The sequence below is a fragment of the Prionailurus viverrinus genome, chromosome D3 (genome assembly GCF_022837055.1).
Source record: "Prionailurus viverrinus isolate Anna chromosome D3, UM_Priviv_1.0, whole genome shotgun sequence".
NCBI classification, from domain to species: domain Eukaryota; kingdom Metazoa; phylum Chordata; class Mammalia; order Carnivora; family Felidae; genus Prionailurus; species Prionailurus viverrinus.
Window position 1 is genome coordinate 68,206,185 of NC_062572.1, and position 17,808 is coordinate 68,223,992.

Genomic DNA, 17,808 nt, shown 5'->3' on the forward strand with positions numbered 1-17,808 from the left:
GCCACGGGTCCCTCCCAAGTCCAGGCGGCCTCTTTGCATTGGGCTGTGCCGCATGAGCCCAAGCCTTCAAACACACACACACACACACGGCCACAGCCAGTCTTTGCTAGATGAACCACATGACTGGTTTTATTGGGTAGAAACTGAGGGCCTTGCAAGCACAGTGACAGATACAAAGTGCCCTGATTATACTCCGAGGACAGATCAGTCATCACTTCCGAATCCCTCAGGGACGGCCGCACACAGCTGTACTTTGGATGGATGTACTTTGGCCGGATGTACTTTGGACGTACCCCTGGATGAACCCCTGCTCTTGTGCACGGACTGCACTCCCCGTCACCCCGTCTGCACCCGGCAAGGAGCGTCTCCCTCCGAGGCATCAGGCCTCAGGGTGGCGGAGGGAGCGAGCCGGGCGGGCCAGAGAGGGACGTCCTTCAGCATCAGCCCCCTCGCCCTCAGCCGGCGCGTCTCCGCATCCCAGCAAGTGACACCTCGGCCTCCCTTTGCTTCTCCGGCGGGGAACGGCCCCGTGGAGCACGTGCGGTGTGATTCAGCTCCTGGGAAGGACAGCGAGACAGGCACAGGCCGAGAAGCCCCCAGAGGTCACGGCCACGTGGCCCCTTTGTCTTCACACACAGCAGCCACTCGGAGTGGCGTCGGTGCCACCAAGCCCTCGGGGACAAACTCTTCTGCCTTCACGTGAGCCCCTGGGCAGGGCTCCCTGCAAAGTGACGCGGGGCCAGCGCGGCCGCAGGGCGGTGGGCAGGTTTCCTCTGCTGGCCTCGTCGTCTGCCCCCCCACCCAAGCTTCATCCGGGCAGCAGGGTGGCAGGGGACTGACTCCACACTGTTAACACTAAACGACCCGGCGTGTGCTCATTGAGATAGTGTGTTAGTTAAAAATAATAATGATACATCTGCATACGTTTCACGGTTCAAACAACACAGCTTTGAAGAAGACTTACAGCTTTCTGTGGGGAGGGCGGTTGGGTCCAAAAATGAAATTTGCAGGCGACCAAGAAGACCCTGTTGCACCCTAAAACATTTGTGCAAAGTGTGGGAGCCCCCAGGGAGGGACTAGCTGTCCCCCAAAGCAACGTTGGGCAGGAGGGCGTGCTCAGAAGGTGGCCACGGTGAGAGTCAAGGGTCCCGCTGAAGAAGAGTGTGGGAGGGCTGGCTCTGGGATGGGCTGGGAGGACCTGTCGCTGGGGCCCCCACCAGCCTCCTCCCAAACAGCTACGGCGCCACGGGTCTGATGCTGACCTGCTCCACAGTCCCCCTCTGCTCAGACCTGTGGCCTTAGGCGACCCTCTGCCAAGTACAGCACAGCCACCCGGTGTTCCGGCTCTGGGAGCCCCGCGCGCAGGACCTCGAGAGGAATGAATGCTACAAAGAGCCCTCCACAGACAGAGGCAGGGTGCGAGGCCCGGGGTAAAGCCCAGGCCTGGACCAGACTCCAATCAGCCTGGCAACCTCAGCGGGAAAGCAGAGAAGCCTGAGAGGCTAGCGCAGGACATGGCTACTACCCCCCTCTGTCCCCTCAGGAAGCTGGGGCGCCTAACCCCAGAACACTACCACAAATCCCATGTGACCGGGGGCATGCCATAGTCGTCCTTCTGGGCCCCAGTGAGGTTGGGACGCCCCCTGACCGCCCCACCGTTCTCAGAAGAATACAGGGAGGCCTGGTGAGAAAACCGAGGACGACGGTGCCTGGAAAGCAGGAAGTGCTCATCTGCGGGTGGAGAAAAAGAGTCCTATTCTTAAATTCACAAAGGACTCCGGGCCGGAGTCACTGCAGAGACCGCCCTGGCCCCAGCGTGACCAGGACACCACCGGTGGAAGCAGAGGTGCAGATAGAGAATGTTGTGGCAAGCACCGTCTACCACGCTGCGAAGCTCCCTTCCAGGGATTGGTGGGGGGAGCAGAAGGGGCGCATCCCCCCCTGCTCCTGGCCTTCTTTTTCTTGGGGGAAGAGTCAGAGGGAACATGCCGGTCCAAAAGAGTGAGTCTACCTATCTCGTTTACCCTACATTCTCAGATAATGAACGACTGCACCCACCCGAACTTCAAGAGATCTGAGGGCCAACCTTTTAAGCACCAAGATTTCTAGGATTGTGTTGTAAGTGTTTGGGAATGGAAGTAATTCCGAAATGGGTAAGCTGCTCCTCTGCCTTCTTTTTTTTTTTTTAATTTTTTTTTCAACATTTTTTTTTTAATTTATTTTTGGGACAGAGAGAGACAGAGCATGAACGGGGGAGGGGCAGAGAGAGAGGGAGACACAGAATCGGAAACAGGCTCCAGGCTCCGAGCCATCAGCCCAGAGCCCGACGCGGGGCTCGAACTCACGGACCGCGAGATCGTGACCTGGCTGAAGACAGAGGCTTAACCGACTGCACCACCCAGGCGCCCCTCCTCTGCCTTCTTAAACACAGGATACCGAAGGCTGTTTGCTCCCGTCCCCCCAGTGTGGTCGCCGACGTCACAGGGTGAGCAGATCTAAGATGCTCTGGGCCCTCGGGGCTACCACAGCACACTTGCACCTCCACTAACCGGCCTCAGATCACTTGGCTGTTTTCCGAAATGTAAAATGTCGAGTTTTGGTCTTTTTAATGCCATTACTGTTAGGCTACTAGCTGCCATTTCTTGCTAAATCTAGCACCTGTTGTCATTCTCTTCGTTCACTTTATTATGAGAAACCGGAATCAAGTTCCCTAGAATTGAATTTAAAATTAAAGCGAACGCCACAAGGGATCCGCTGTTTGCAGAATGTTCGGTCTTTAACACAGAGCTTTACAGCATCTATTTCAGGGGCTCAAAATCAATTTTCCTTCATCTGAGTCCCCAACTACCTAAGGGCTGAGTGAGCTTGCTTGGGTAAGTGGTCCCGGGAAGTGAGGTGTGCTTTGACCTTGTTTCAGTAAGAAAGTAATCATAGTCTCCTTTAACAAGTCTGCAAGGTGTTCAGTGGGTCTTGTAAACTTTGCCGTTGAATATGGGCTTCTGAGCTGCTATGCGGATAAAGTTCTTGCTGGGACCACATCGTTGGAGGCGTCCCCAGAGGGAAGGGGCAAGGGACTTGCCTCCAGTTGTGGGGAGGAGGGACTGAGGCAGGATCCAGATAGTAAGATGATGGATTCAACTGGAACCTTTTCCAAAGGCAGGTGGAAAAGGAAGGAAGAGCCCAGCGCAATAGGGAGGGAACTTAGTCCCTGGGTCACATGAACCGTTTCTGCAGAACGTTCCCTCATCACCTGCTTGTTTTCCACGGGTGTGGTAGGGGATAGGGACAGACCACTGCACCCAGCTTCCACCCTCAGTGGGCCAGGAACTCTGTGCTAAAGAGTGCAGCGTGGCAGAAGAGCCCGGGACTTACCCTGAGTGACAGTCACACTCACGGGAGCCCTGGGAGTGACCATCTCACGGCCCTTTGACCTTGTCACACCCTGACTGCTGGGGTTACCTTGGTCTGGGCACCGGCTCCCCACAAGGCTCCCTGGGCATGCTCTCCAGGGGACCACAGGCACGTCAGCAGGAAAAAGCAAACACTGGCCTGAGGGTTAAGGGTCCCGGTTCTGTCCTGTCCCTGCTCTGGGTCAGAATCCACCCCCCCCCCCCCCCCCCCCCAGGAAACCTGAGGCAGATGGAACCAAGCAGCCACATGCATGGCACAGGCAGAAAGAAGCACAGACCTGGAGTCAAGGGCAGGGTGCCCAAACCCCCCAGTGTGCCCAGGACTGGGGAACTCTGCCCGGGATGCAGGGCTTCCCTTGGGTCAAACCTGGAAAATCTGAGGCCAACCAGGATGGGGACCCCTCATCCCTGGACCGGCATCGCCATCACTTGGGCGCCGGCAAGAAAGGCCCCATGCCAGCTCACCGAAGCAGAGACCGCAGGCTGGGGCCCGGGAACCCCCAAGCTCTCCGAGTGACTCTGATGCAGCTTCAGGTTCAAGAACCTCTAGAATATGGTTCTCAACCTTGGCTGCGTATTCGAGTCATGGGGAGAGGCTGAAAGACTTGACTACCTAGGTCATACCTCAGACCAACTGGATCAGAGCCTCTGGGACGGACAGGGTCCAGGCACAAGTATTTCTCAAACTCCTCAGATGACTCCAAAGTGCAGCCGAGGCAGAGCCCCTCCGCCCTAGGACAGTGGATCTTAACCGCTGTGCCACAGAGTCACGTAAGATTTTTGAAAGGATCGAGGCCCTATCCCTAAGCCAACTGAATCAGATTCTCTGGGCGAATCTCTGGGACCCGGCATGAGGGTTATTTTATAAAGATCCCCGGGTGATTCTAATGTGCACACAAGGCTGAGAACCACAATTCTAGAGGAAATAAAACTTTTACCCCAAAGCTGAGCAAGTCATTTTTATTGAAGGAAATGAGTTACTTAGTTGCCAAGGGAACCATCCCCCGAATGGAAAGAAAGACAGTCACTGATTTCTGGCTTTTGTGCCAAGCGCTAAGTCACTGACTGAAGCGTGTATTTCTCTCTCGCTCTCCCTCTGCCTTTTCTGCTTGTTGAAATGAAAAACGAAGGAGGGTTCACAGAAGAGACTCTGCAGGGGAAACATCTAATGACTTAAAAAAGATGGGCAGAGCTGTTGCCTCTCAGGATACTGGCTGTGGCCAGGACAGCTGAGCCCAGCTAGCAAAGCAGACCGGGTCTGCTGAGCCTCAGCAAAGGTGTCAAGGTCATCAGAAGCCAGGGATGGACCAAGGGCCCAAGAGAACTGCTCCGGACCAAAAGGAAAATCAGAATTGTATTACAGAGACACTGAAAACAACGAATGCCATCTGAGAACAGCTTGTACCTACCTACATGATACTGTATGAAATAAACCAGTCACAAAAAGACAGATACCATATGATTCCACTTATACAAGATACCTAGAATAATCTCATTCACAGAGACTGAAAATAGGGTGGTGGTTTCCAGGGGCTGGGGGAGGGGAAGTGGAGGCTGTCCTTTAACGGGCATAGAGTTTGTTTTGTAAGATGAAAGGTGTTCTGGAGACTGGTTGCACAACAACGTGAACGTACTGAACGCTACTGAACTGTGCGCTTAAAAATGGCTCAAATGGTCGATTTCACGTCATGGGTATTTTACTACAATCAAAAATAGTGAAAAAAAAAAAATCTCTGAATCGTGTCAAGGCCAAAACAGATTTCATAAATGTAATCGATTCCCAAACAATTATTTTTGTGTTGCTAGTTTAATAGTGGGTTATGTCTTATACTCGTCTTCACAGAGGGGCAGAAGTGGGGTTGTGTGCCGGATTTTCATTTTCACTCTTTTCTCACTTAAGACGCTATCTCGTCTGAATTCCACGCCGGACATCACCACTCACCGGGCAGCCGCCACTGAATGGCAGGCATTGCAGAGTGTGGCTCTCCATCAGCTGTGCTGATACGGAAGGTGACAGAGAAGGAGGAGCCAGGCGTGACCCAGGGTTTTCGGGTGAGCGACCACCAGTGCAGGAGAGCCATTCACTGGGGGAGGGTTGGGGGAGGGAGGAGGCCGAGGAAGCTGGGCTCACCGAGTGTCTAGTTTGTGCCAGGCTCTGTGCTAGGCATCGTGCAGCCCTATTTCACTTGACCCTCGCCACGGCTGGAGAGGCTGGCGTCCTGGCCTCACTCCTCAGATAATGAATCAGACCCTCCAGGGACTTCAGCAGCTCCCTCTGGGTCACGCAGCTAGTAAGTGATAAGAGGCAACCTTGAATCCAGGGTGTCCTTTTAACTACGCCAGTTGAGGACATGATGAGGTTTGCAATGCAGCGCAGGGACAGATGTTCAGGAGGCCACGGTGAGCGTGCTTCCGAAGATCCAAGGGAGAACCAGCCTGCAGGTAAGGGGGCTAAGACGCAAGGACGGGAGAGACAGGCTGCGAATAGATGAGCTTTCTCTCCTGCTGAGAGAAGAGAACCCTGAGGTTCACAGAAGATGAGTCAACAAAGGGGCCTGAGAAGGAGCATTCAGAGACAGGAAGGAAGTCAGGGGAGAGTGGTTTGTTAGGAAACAAAGGAGGAGAGGACTCAAAAGGACAGCGAAGCCACCCTTGTCACACGTCACACGGATTTCAAGGATGAGGCCTGAGAAGCAGCCGCTGCATTGGCAATCACCAGCCTGCAGAATTCCAGCTTAACTCCGGCACACCCTCGTCCTCTTTCCCTGGTAACTGTCCCCGAGCTCGGACTTGCCAGCTTTTAGCACACGTGTGGGATCCTGGTTCAGTGTCTGGACACGCCCACCAGGCTGTCAGCCCCGGGGGCGGGCAGGGGCTACGTTTTGATCATTTCGATCGATCGTTCATCCCCCAGCACCTAGCACGATGCCTGGCACAAAGTGAGTGCCCAATAATTATTTGTTGAAGGCCTGGCTGAAAGCCAGCTCTGTGCCCTCCCTCAACTGTCAGGAAGTGCCGTCCCTGCCCCCTCCCCACATTCAGCAAAGTCAAGGGCCGTGAGGTCCTCTGCTCTCTGTGGCACCAGGTGACTGGTGGGCAGAGTTGCTTCGACAGCATTGCTAAACCGCCTCAAAGGCGGCATCTGACCTTGAGCTACCTTCCGTTCTGCTTGGCTAAGCACTGAGTCATTTACTTGTTTCTGCTGCCTTTCAACCCTGGAGCCGTGGGTTTAGCACAAAGGAAGACACGAGGGTTGTTTTATTTGTGGGGAATCGATTTCCCTTAAATAAGAATTTAAACTGCTAGTCTGCACTGCACGGTGGGAGGGTCGGCTTCGAGGAGCATGGTGGGGGCTTCCTGAATCGATGCCCAGGTCTCTCTGAGCCTTTGAAAAAAATGTTTTCCCCACAAACACTGACCGCGGGAGAAGGAGGATGGCCTGGAAGTCAGGAGACCAGGTGAGTCCCAAACAAGGCCCTAGCTGGCCATGGGGCCTTGGACAAGTCAGTCAACATGTTGTCACTCTTTCTGGGCATCTGTCCTCACCTGTAGACATAGAGATGCCCTCAACCCACCCCACCCCCAATGCCAGGACAGCACACGTTCACTGTGGGTGGGGGTGGGGGACAACTCCAGGCAGAGACTGCCTTCGGACCCAAGACGGCCTCCCAGAGCATGTGTCCCTGGAGGAGGGTCCACCCTGCAGCGCCACCTCCGTCAGGATCCCTCTGGTTCCAGCCCTTGTGACACTGGCCGAGAGGCAGCTAAGACAGAGGTCCAGAGCGTGGGCTTTGGGGTTCCACACGCTTGGGTGTGGTTTCCTCCGCTGGGTGTCTGACCTCCTCCTCACCTGATGGGAGCCTTCTTACCTACGGGGTCTTGTGATGATCACAGGAGATAATGCAAAGAAAGTGCTTTGTGCAGGGCCTGGCACAGAATGAGAACACACTAAATGTTAACTATCGTAATAACAAATACTATTTGTGGCTCAGATCCATACATCAGGAACACCTCCAACAACAAATTAGAGATTGCAAGGACCCCAGAGATCTTTCCTAAGCCTCTAGTTGTAGTGATGAGGAAAGTGAGATCTGTGGGGAGAGGAAGCAACTCGCCCTAAGACCCGCAGGCAGAAATGGGACCATGAGTCCCGATTCCTCTATGGGTGTGGATCATTATGTCCTATCGCCAGCTCCTACGAGGGCCCTGCTGGGGCAGATGCCAACCCGCAGCACCCTCGAGCGGTGGGAACCCTGATGTCTGATTCACCGCGGCTCCTGCCCCCCAGCCCTGCCCCACCTGGAACAGAAGTGTCACTCAGGGCTCTGGCCATTCAGTAGAGCCCCAGGCACGACCCAGGCCCCCTCCGCCTTCTAGGTCTCTTCCCTTAAATGGGACAAAATGGTCTTTAGGAGTCTTGCAGTCTTAACATTCCACAGTTTCAAGAACTGCACTCAATTAACCACAAACAAGTGGCTGGAAACCTCCATAAGTACCTTGGGAGGAACAGGCAGAGCCCAAGAAAGCGCAGCCCTCCACCGCCCCGGGGGAGTTTTCCCCAGTTCATGGCGTACTAGGGTCTACTTAGTCTCAGTGGCTACTTCCCTGCCCTACAGACAAGCAGCGCGAAGTCTCCCGGTCAGGACCAGGGCTCAGAACAGAGGCGGAAGCATGCACTCCATGACAACCCACCAGCGTGGAACACAAGCCCAAACAAAGCGGTTTTGCCAAGAAAGGAGCCGTGGGCCGGGAGCCTGGAGGCCTGGGACCAGGCCCACGCTCCCCTCTGTGTCTCACTGGCGGGATGTGCTGTTCTGCGTTGTACAAGGAGGCCATCAGATGGCAGGCCGCACTCCCTGCTGAAACCTCACAGCCCCTCATCCTCCCCAGAGCACCCAGCAGCTGGGTTCAGGCCTGCATACGGTCTGCCCTCCGGCCCGAGGAGAAAGCAATACTGAATTGATTTGTCATCACGTCTTCCCAAGGCCAACCCCAGACCAAAGCAGAATAGGCTTTCGGAAGTGTCTAAGGGAGGAAGGGAAGAACGGAGAGAGGGAGGGAGGGAGGGAGGGAAGGCGAGAGGTTGGAGTCTGAAGTCCCTCCAGAACTAACATTCTATGAGTCCGTGCAGCTAGGTTCTAAGGCAATTCACCGTGGGTGTCTATTAGGTACAGCCACGCTGGTGGTGGTAACACCCTGCGGGGAGCAAAGAGAATGAACTTCAGATGTGAAATGCCACGTTAACCCCTTTTGGCCCAGGCACAGTTAACTTCCCAAAGCACAGGCTCTGTGGGTCCGTGTGCGTGAGGCCGCCCGGCTGTGTAAGGTGCCAAGTCCTGCCTTCACAGCAGAAGCCTCAGTGATGCTGGTGTCGGAGGCCATGATGCACTCCCGTCTGCAAAGCTCATCGGTTACATCTCAGTGCTTTCCAGCCCGGAGCCCACAGGTCAGAAACGCAATGTAGCAGGATTCTGCAGGATTCTGGAGCATAAAGAGGAACAGATCTTATAAATAACTCCTGGTTAAAACAGAGCTGGAAATAAGGAGACAGGAGAGGAAGCAAATTGCTAAGCACGTATTGAGTCAATCACATTGGCTTGGAAACCTTAGTGCAAATGGCTGGTCCTTCTCATCAGAATATCAAACACAGGATTGAACCCGGAGGCACCAAGACTGTGCATGTGTGTGTCTGAGGATGTGTTTGAAAGGGCGTGGTTAAGACCCTGGACCCCCCTGAGCCACTCTGTCTTCACAGGAAGGTCTGGCTGCTGGGTTGCTCTGTAAGCTCTGAGATTCTAGATAGCGATTCACAGCTGAGGCCTCAGTATAAAACTCAGGAAGCCAAAAGTCTGAATTAAATCTCGACCATGCTCACACGACCAGTCTCCCCCTTTTCCATTCCGTAGGGCCTTTCTTTAGCTGCGACAAGGCCACTACAGCCTGCACTCTCCCGAATGCTAAAATTGAGTGCAAATGTGCTTTAATCACTGGCAATCCTCAAGGCCCCTGATCTCGGGGTGTGGCCCAGCAGCATGCTACCTACGGGCAGGGTGGGGTCATAGGGCCCCGGCTGAGGCCAGGAGGCTTAGCACAGAGCTGACTGTGCCCGCCCCCCCATCCCTGCCTCCTGGCCCACGCACTGCCCGGCGCAGGAAGGAGAGGAGGAGCGAGGTTCTGCTTGCCGGGGTGGCCGGCCAGCCTGTGCCGCCCTCAGCAGCAGGTGCAGGTGCCCGTGTGCACGCGGAGGATGCCTCGGCTGTGCAGGTGCAGGAAGTTGAAGATCTCAGAGGGCATGGCGTGGAAGCCGGGGCGGGGCTTGACGTTGTCATAGTAGTGGTGGGTGATGTAGAGGCCCGAGGGGTTCATGGGGAAGGCCCAGAAGCCGAACAGGTGCACCTCCTCGCAGAGCTCGAGCGCCGCCGTGGCCAGGATGAGGCCGGTGCTGATGCGCTTCGCGCGCACCCCCAGGCTGAGCCAGTAGCGCGACACGTTGACCAGGTATTGCGGGTGGAAGTAGTACACGGCCTGCGTCGACTCGAAGTCGTCCAGCACGTACTTGACGCGGATGGACACGTCGGTGTTGCGCGTGTTGTAAAAGGCGGGCAGCAGCACCGACGCGTTCTCGTACACCTGCAGCACCCGGTAGAAGGGCCGCCGCCACTTCTCCAGCTTGTGGAACCTGGGCGGGGCCGGAGCAGAAGGGTGGTCGGCCCACTCCCCCCCCCCCCCCAACGTGCCTGTGCGCCTCTTCCCCCGCCCCCCCGCCCCTGCTGCCCCCATCCGGCACCCTGGGGTCTTTCCAGAAAATGCAGGGGACTCAAGGCCACCCCACTTCCTTTCATCTCATTCACCTCCTAAGATGAATGGCCTGCCTTCTGTTTTCTAAGTGGAAGCAATCTGAGTCCAAAGGGACAACCATGTAGGGAGGGCAGTGCTTAACCCAAAGGGATGAGAGCATCCCGGGGCTGGGTGGGGGGAAAGGGGGGACTCCGTGGGGAGGTAGGGAGGAAGTGGAGGCTTTCCCTGGGCCCTCAGGGCAGACGCGTGTACTTTCTTTCCCAAGATCCCCAATGAGTACCCCAAATGAGTGCCTGCTCTCTCCTTCCTGCCCCGCAGCCCCTCACTCGTGCTTTCCTCGCCTGATTTACCAACTCTTTAGCCTCTGGTCTCTGGCTGTCCCCTCTCTTACCCCTGGTCTGACCTGGATGATGTGACTAGGCCCTTGGCTGTTGTTTTAACCCATTGACCCCGTCCCCAAGGCCTCCCAGTCAGACAAACCCCAGGAGGGGAACTAGGTGGGGACTGAGATCTTTGTTAAGAGTCTTCTCCCAGGGCCCCCTGGATACACCAGGGTAGGGAGCTGTCTTCCCCCGTCACACTCAGGAAAGCTTTCTGGCCCATCTACGTGAAGACTGTCTAGACCGGTGCTGTCCAAAAGAAATAGAACTGAGGCCACATATCTCACTTAAAATGTTCTAATGATCATATTTAAATAAGTAGAAAGGAGTGGGTGAAGTCAATTTTTATATTATATTTAATGCTCACAATGTTTTATTTAACCTGCTGTACCCAAAATACTACTCTTTCTTTCTTTTTTTTTTTTTTTAATTTTTTTAACGTTTATTTATTTTTGAGACAGAGAGAGACAGAGCATGAACGGGGGAGGGTCAGAGAGAGATGGAGACACAGAATCCGAAACAGGCTCCAGGCTCTGAGCAGTCAGCACAGAGCCCGACGCGGGGCTCGAACTCATGGACTGCGAGATCATGACCTGAGCCGAAGTCGGACGCTCAACCGACTGAGCCACCCAGGCGCCCCCAAAATACTACTCTTTCAACAGGTAATCGATACAAACAATGGATGAGATATGGTCCATCCTCCTTTCCATGTTAAGTCTTTGAAATCGGGTGTGTGTTTACACTTATACACAGCCCACATCAATCTGGATAGCCACATTTCCAGTGGCCAATAACCACATGTGACTAGGGGGTACCATACTGGACAGCACAAGTCTAGAAGAGGGTCAGTTACCTCTCGGTGATGATGCTGGGGTTCACAGTGACCACATCCGTCTTCACTCCCACATCCATGGTGTACTTCTCCGAGATGGGGGGTAGGTTGCACCTGCACAAGAGACAAGGCACCCAGGCCGTATGTGCTCATTCTAGACACAGCTGGAGAGCAGGCAGGGGGAGGGTGTGGGGAGGGAGGAGATGTTGCTCCTATGGGCAGAGGGAGGCAGAGGCAGCCAGCTGGATGGAATCTTTGTGGCCTGTGCATAGAGAAGCAAGTCCCCCCTCCCCCGACTGGCACAATGATGGTGGACAGCCTCAACCCCAATCCCTCTGCATGAAGCCTTTATTTTCAACCCATCTTCTTTATCCAGGCTAAAGATGTAAGCGAGGATCCCCAAAGAGGTAAGAGGGGGCTCTGAGGAAGAAGAAATACCAGGACCCATCTCTGACTTAAAGCCAGGGCGAAGCCAATATTGGTGCCAGCCCCAAGGCCGCCCTTGTTCCAGGCCCTGCTTCTGGAAGAGAAGAACCCAGTTGGGGAGGGTTCTGCACACCCACAGATCTGCACAGACCTTCATATAGCTGCTATGCTCTTTTTAAAAAAATTAATTATTTTGAAAACAGAGGTGTTCTTTGCACACATCTCATTCCACAGACGTGGAAACAGAGGACCTGAGAGGTTTGGCCACTGGCCCCAAGGGATAGGGCTGGAGAGGGCAAGAAACAACCCAGAGCATGAGGGTGTACAGGGCTGGGGAGTGGAGGCTGATCTCTTGAAGGACAGCATTGGGGCATGGGGGTGGGGCACCACAAGAGGGAAGGGCGCAGAGCCGGAGGGCCATGGGGGCAGAAGCAGCAGGTGCAGAGCCTGGGGGATTCTTTACCGGAAGACAAAGTCAGCGCTGTTGATCTCTCTCCCACAGCGGCTGTTCTTTAAGATGCCTCCATTGCCCACCACTGCACACTTCTTAAACTGGGACCGGTAGTAGGGCATGTCCTGGGGGAGACAGGGACGCGGCTGTCACAGGCAATGCCCTCCCTGCCTTCTTCGGGTGCCCTCACCCCTGTACCCATGATCACGTCTACGAGCCAGCCTTGCAGGGAATGTGGGAGAAAAGTGGTTATTCCACTTTGCAGATGAGAAGAGAGGCCAGGAGACTTGTTCTCAGTCCCACTGGCCAGTACGAATGAGCTGGAACAGAAGCCAGGTCTCCACAACCTTTTTCAATAAGCTCTGGGATGCCTCAGGTTTCCAGAAAGAAGAGAGTACAGGTTGTGGCTAGTCCTGCTTGCCTTTGGTTTTGCCAATGTTGGGAAGCTCATCTTTAGGACTTCTAGTATGCATATTTTATTGGTTAATGCAGATGTTCTGGGGGGTGACAGCAACAGAGATGGGGACAGGGCCGCCTGGGACCAGGGCCCTAAACCTGGCTCTCACCCCTTTCAGCTCAGGGCATGGTACAGACCCTCTCTCTGCTCTGCAGGGGGGGGGGACATGTGCCTGGGATACAAAGATCAGATGGACCGGGACACATGGCAGGACTTGGCAGCAGCAGGGACAAGAGACCAAGGGCTGAGTAAGCAAGGCCACACTGGGGAACAGCGAGAGGCCGGAAATTCCTGAAATCTCTGCGAAGTGCAGAGGAGCCTGGGACTTAGCCTGAGTGACAGTCACACTTGCGGGAGCCCTGGGAGTGACCATCTCACGGCACTTTGACCTTGTCACACCCTGACTGCTGGGGTTACCTTGGTCTGGGCACCGGCTCCCCACAAGGCTCCCTGGGCATGCTCTCCAGGGGACCACAAGCACGTCAGCAGGAAAAAGCAAACACTGGCCTGAGGGTTAAGGGTCCCGATTCTGTCCCGTCCCTGCTCTGGGTCATAATCCGCCCCCCCCCCCCCCCCAGGAAACCTGAGGCAGATGGAACCAAGCAGCCACATGCATGGCACAGGCAGAAAGAAGCACAGACCTGGAGTCAAGGGCAGGGTGCCCAAACCCCCAGTGTGCCCAGGACTGGGGAACTCTGCCCGGGATGCAGGGCTTCCCTTGGGTCAAACCAGGAAAGCCCGGGACCAACCAGGATGGGGTCCCCTAGGCAAAAGACCCAGGTTCAGCCCTGGTTTTGTGTGATAATGAGGTGAAGGAACCATAGACAAGTGTTTTGAGTTCTCAGCAACTCGGTTTTCCCATCTGTAAAATTAGGATAATTCCATGTGCTTTTCAAAAGTGAGACAACGTGAAGCAGAGTTTCTCGATCTGGCAGCGTTGACACTTTGGACCAGCTCATTCCTTGCTGGGGGGGGAGGGGGGAGGGGGCTGCCCTGTGGACTGCAGAATGTTTAGCAGCATCCCTGGGCCTCTCCCCACCGGATGTCAAGGGTAACGCCCAATCATAACCACCAAAATGTCTCTAAACGTTGCCAAATGTCCCCAGGGTTAAGAACCACTAGTGTAAATGAAAAGCCTATCCAGGGTGATGCTTGGCCCAGAGGTATCTCGGCAGGAGGACCAGATTATTACTGTCATTAGTCCCCAAAGATCCCTCCCCCCAGGAGCCTACTGGACAGCTCCCCTTCCAGCACACATCACCTGGCCAGCCCTGAATGACAGCGGCCCTGGCCGGCACCTTGGCCTCCCGGTGGGGTCATGGGCAATCACACCACAGTGGGTCCTCAGGAAGGAGACTAAATCTGAAGAAGATGCTGCATCCGTCTGTGGGAGACTGTCCTTCAAGGCCCATTGTCCCTGAAGGGACAGGCCCAGGGGCCAGGATGGGGAAAACAAGGGTGTCTCACAGCCATTGGGGAAAACTGCACTGTTCGACTTTTACCAGGGAAAGGAAAAAACCAAAGTTATCTTTGGAGAGATCCTCAAAGGCCTTTATGTTCTATGTCAGTGTCTCCCAAACTTCTGTACATCAAAAACAACCTGGAGTACTTTCTGGAAATAGAAATTCCTGGGCTCCTTCCCAGAACCACGGAATCAGAATCTCCAGGGTCGGGGGAGGAGGTGGAGAAGCTGAATTTTATACAATCCCAAAGAAGTACTTACCTTGAGGGTATGAATCCTTCTAAGTCACAGGCTCTAACTCAGGGGGTGGCTAATTACGGCCTGCGGGCCACCTCGGACCTTCTGCCTGTTTCCGTACAGCCTGCGAGCTAAGCATGGGTTTTGTATTTTTAAACGGTTGGGGGTGGGGATCAAAAGAAGAAGACTTTGTGACACGTAAAAATTATGTAAAGTTCACGTTTCAGTGTCTGATAGGAACTAGAGTGTTACTGCAGCCCAGCCACACTCGTTTGTTTGTGAAGGTCCGTGGCTGCCTTGTGCCGGAACCATAAAGGTGAGTGGCTGTGACAGAGACCATATGGCCTGCAAGGCTTAAAATATTTGCTCTCTGGCCCTTTCCAGAGAACATTTGGCAGCCCTGCTCTCACTCCCTGGGCCTCGGCCGTCTATACCCACGGCACCTTGTTGGACCCATATGTCATAACTGAACTGTCACCCACTGGCATGACCCGCATGAGATGTAAGTCCACCTGTCGGACATCAGCCTCCTGTTCCAGGCCTTGCAAGACCCACGCTGTAGGGGTGCCTGGGGGGCTCAGTCGCTTAGGCATCTGACTTCAGCTCAGGTCACGATCTCGCGGCCCGTGAGTTTGAGCCCCGCGTTGGGCTCTGTGCTGACAGCTCAGAGCCTGGAGCCTGCTTCGGAGTCTGTGTCTCCCTCTCTCTCTCTGCCCCTCCCCCCTCACACTCTGTCTCTCTCTTTCTGTCTCTCTCTCTCAAAAATAAACATTAAAAAAAAAGACCCACCTGGTAAATGTGGCTTATCCCCATCATCCTCCAGCCCAGTGACGTGGGGAGAGAATGTGTGACACCTCTCCACCTTGTGCTCCTCCTCGCTGCCCCCACAAGGCCCAATCTTATCAGCACCCTCCGTTTAAGTAACAGAACGCAGGGACCCGTGGGCTTTGTTTCATGAGCATTCCCGTTGAAGCAGGGCAGCCCAGGCCCTCAGATTTCATCCAGAAAGACCTGACATGCCCCCACTCAGCATTTCTGCACACTGGACTCACTAAGTCCTGCCCTGGACCCGTTGCTCTCCAGGTGGTGGTTATGAACACATCCAGTGGAACCTTCTTCCTCTTCAGATGGTAATAACCACTAGAATGAGCTGAAAAGGCAGGTTCCAGGCCCTTTTCTCTGAGATTCTGACGCTGTGGTCAGGCCACAAGTGAAGCCAGAGCTTCGGTGCCCTGAGCCGTTCATTCATGAGATCACTTATCCTGTGGTCCCCCATGACCAGGGAGCCACCGTACTAGCCCTCCCGACTTCTTTTATGCGGAAGGAAAACAATTCACGTCTATCTTGTTTTATTTAGATTTTCTGTTATAAGCAGCCAAACCTATTCCTAGCCTAAACCAGTCCAGTGTGATGGACAGGGAGACTGGGGCCTTGGAAGATATAAGAACCGTCCAAGGTCATCCAACGTGAGAGCAAATCGTTCTCGATTTGCTTTCTACTGGTCCATGATTTCTCACGCATGCAACCTTTGTGTGAATGGTTTTGCTCCTGCGCCTGCCTCCAGTGGGGGACAAATGCCTAATCACTCTCCCAGATATCTTCGGGATGTCCTCTGCAAGCAATGCAATAACCAAAATTTGACAACCGTTTTCTTGCCAGAAGTCGCTCAAATAATAGCCAGTTGGCACTCACTCTGCCCAGACGGGAGCCCCGGAGGACAGTCCACTGAGCCAACCTGACCCGGGACAACGGGTGCAGAGGGCACAGCAGAGTGATGCCACACTGCATGGGCGTGGCCACAGGGGGCCACGTGAGGTCGCCCCTTTGCCCTGCCCAGACTGCCGTGCCCCAAGCAGCACCTTGGGAAACATGCGGAAGATCTCCTGGTTGATGTGGTAGATGCCGCTGGTGTCCACTTCATACTTGAGCTTCGTCCCCAGGGGCGTGTTCTTCTGCGTCGTGAAGAGGAAGGAGGGGGCGTTGCAGCACCTGGACAGAGTGGACCTGCCAGGCAGGAGACACAGCAGGAGGGACAGGTGACACAGGGCAGAGCAAAGCCTCTGGAAGAACAGAGGGGTCAGGGAGCTGAGGCCCCTCGGGGTGAGAAGTTCTCTCACCCCCACCCCTTCCCACACTCACTCCCACCCCCTCGCCTCTGCTCATGTCGTCCCCTCCCCCTTCAACATGCCTCCCAATGTCTGGGCCTTGCCTCCCCTCCTCACACTCGCCTTTCTCTCCGGGAGCTCCCAGCTGCCCACCCCACTGACCTCACTGGCCTCCGAGGTCCCAGAGCACAGACCAGCTACCACCCACTTCGTCACCCACCAACCCCCTCCCCACTTGAACGAAAGCCCCTTGATGGCAGGCACCCTGCCTCTCCGGATCCTGCACGGTGTCAGTCGCACGAGGGTTCGGGTGTTCAACAGCCAGCTGCCGGCCAGTCGTGGGATGAGTCATGCCTCAGTCAGGCGTTCGCCAAGATCTGCCAGGCATTCTACTACTTTCTGGAAACACTCTTTATCCAGCCTTGATGGAAATCCGGGGACACAGAGGGTTCTTGGCCCCTTAGACAAGGTGTTTACCCCTATCCCACGGGGGGCAAAAACCCAAGACACCGATGGTCAACAGAAGCATTTAGAAAGTGTCTGAGGAAGAGGGGAGGTCAGGAAGTGGGCTGGTGCTGGTTGATGACTCCCTGCAGAAAGAGGAGCCTGACTTCCTAAAGAGGTTTTCAGGAGTCCATTGTTTCTTAAAAAAAAAAAAAAAAGAAAGGAAGGAAGGAAGGAAGGAAGAAAGAAAGAAAAGAAAGAAAAAAAAAAGCCCTGTGGCTTTCACTCACAAGAGCAGTCAAACACAAGCCACAGAAGGGTTAAAGCTTAGAGGATGCAAGCAGCCTTTGCAAAACTAAAAAATAAAAATAAAAATAAGCCCTCCAAGGGAGAAGGTGGCTGCTGAGGCCGACCTGGGAGTCGGCCAGGCCGGAGAAGGCTGAGTTCTCCCTCTGCCTCAGCTGGTGCTCTGCCGGGTCACTCTCTCTCCGAGGCCTGCTGAGGGGCGGGATCCTGGGCACTGCTCTCCCCTGCCCTGGGGGCCCAGAGCCCCCCACCCTGGCTGCCCAGGGGCTGGACCTGACACGGGAGGCAAGCTGCTGCTCTCCCACGTGGTGGGGTGGGGAGGGCTTTGAGCCCGCGAGGCTCCGTTTTCTCCCAAAGCAGCAGTGTTATGCTGAGTCCACACTGGCCTCCTCCCGCCAACACTGGCTCCAGGCACTGTCACGTGCAGTGTCTAGGCGGCCCCAGGAGGGACGGGACACCTCCACGGAGCCGGGATGATGACGACCACCAACGTTTGAGGA

At 55.0% G+C, this 17,808-nt stretch overlaps 1 protein-coding gene across 2 annotated transcripts in view; it reads right to left on the reverse strand.

Moving 5' to 3' along the window:
• Positions 1–3,607: 3,607 nt before the first annotated feature.
• The window catches only part of ST8SIA5 (ST8 alpha-N-acetyl-neuraminide alpha-2,8-sialyltransferase 5), a 60,819-nt gene continuing 46,618 nt past the window's right edge, over positions 3,608–17,808 (reverse strand). For both annotated transcript variants that reach the window (XM_047827947.1, XM_047827948.1), the window contains 4 exons: positions 16,313–16,457; positions 12,310–12,422; positions 11,442–11,534; positions 3,608–10,089 (listed from right to left, as the gene is read on the reverse strand). In XM_047827947.1, the coding sequence (XP_047683903.1) occupies positions 9,621–10,089; positions 11,442–11,534; positions 12,310–12,422; positions 16,313–16,457 (820 nt within the window). In that variant the 3' untranslated portion in view covers positions 3,608–9,620. The remainder of the gene's footprint in view (positions 10,090–11,441; positions 11,535–12,309; positions 12,423–16,312; positions 16,458–17,808) is intronic.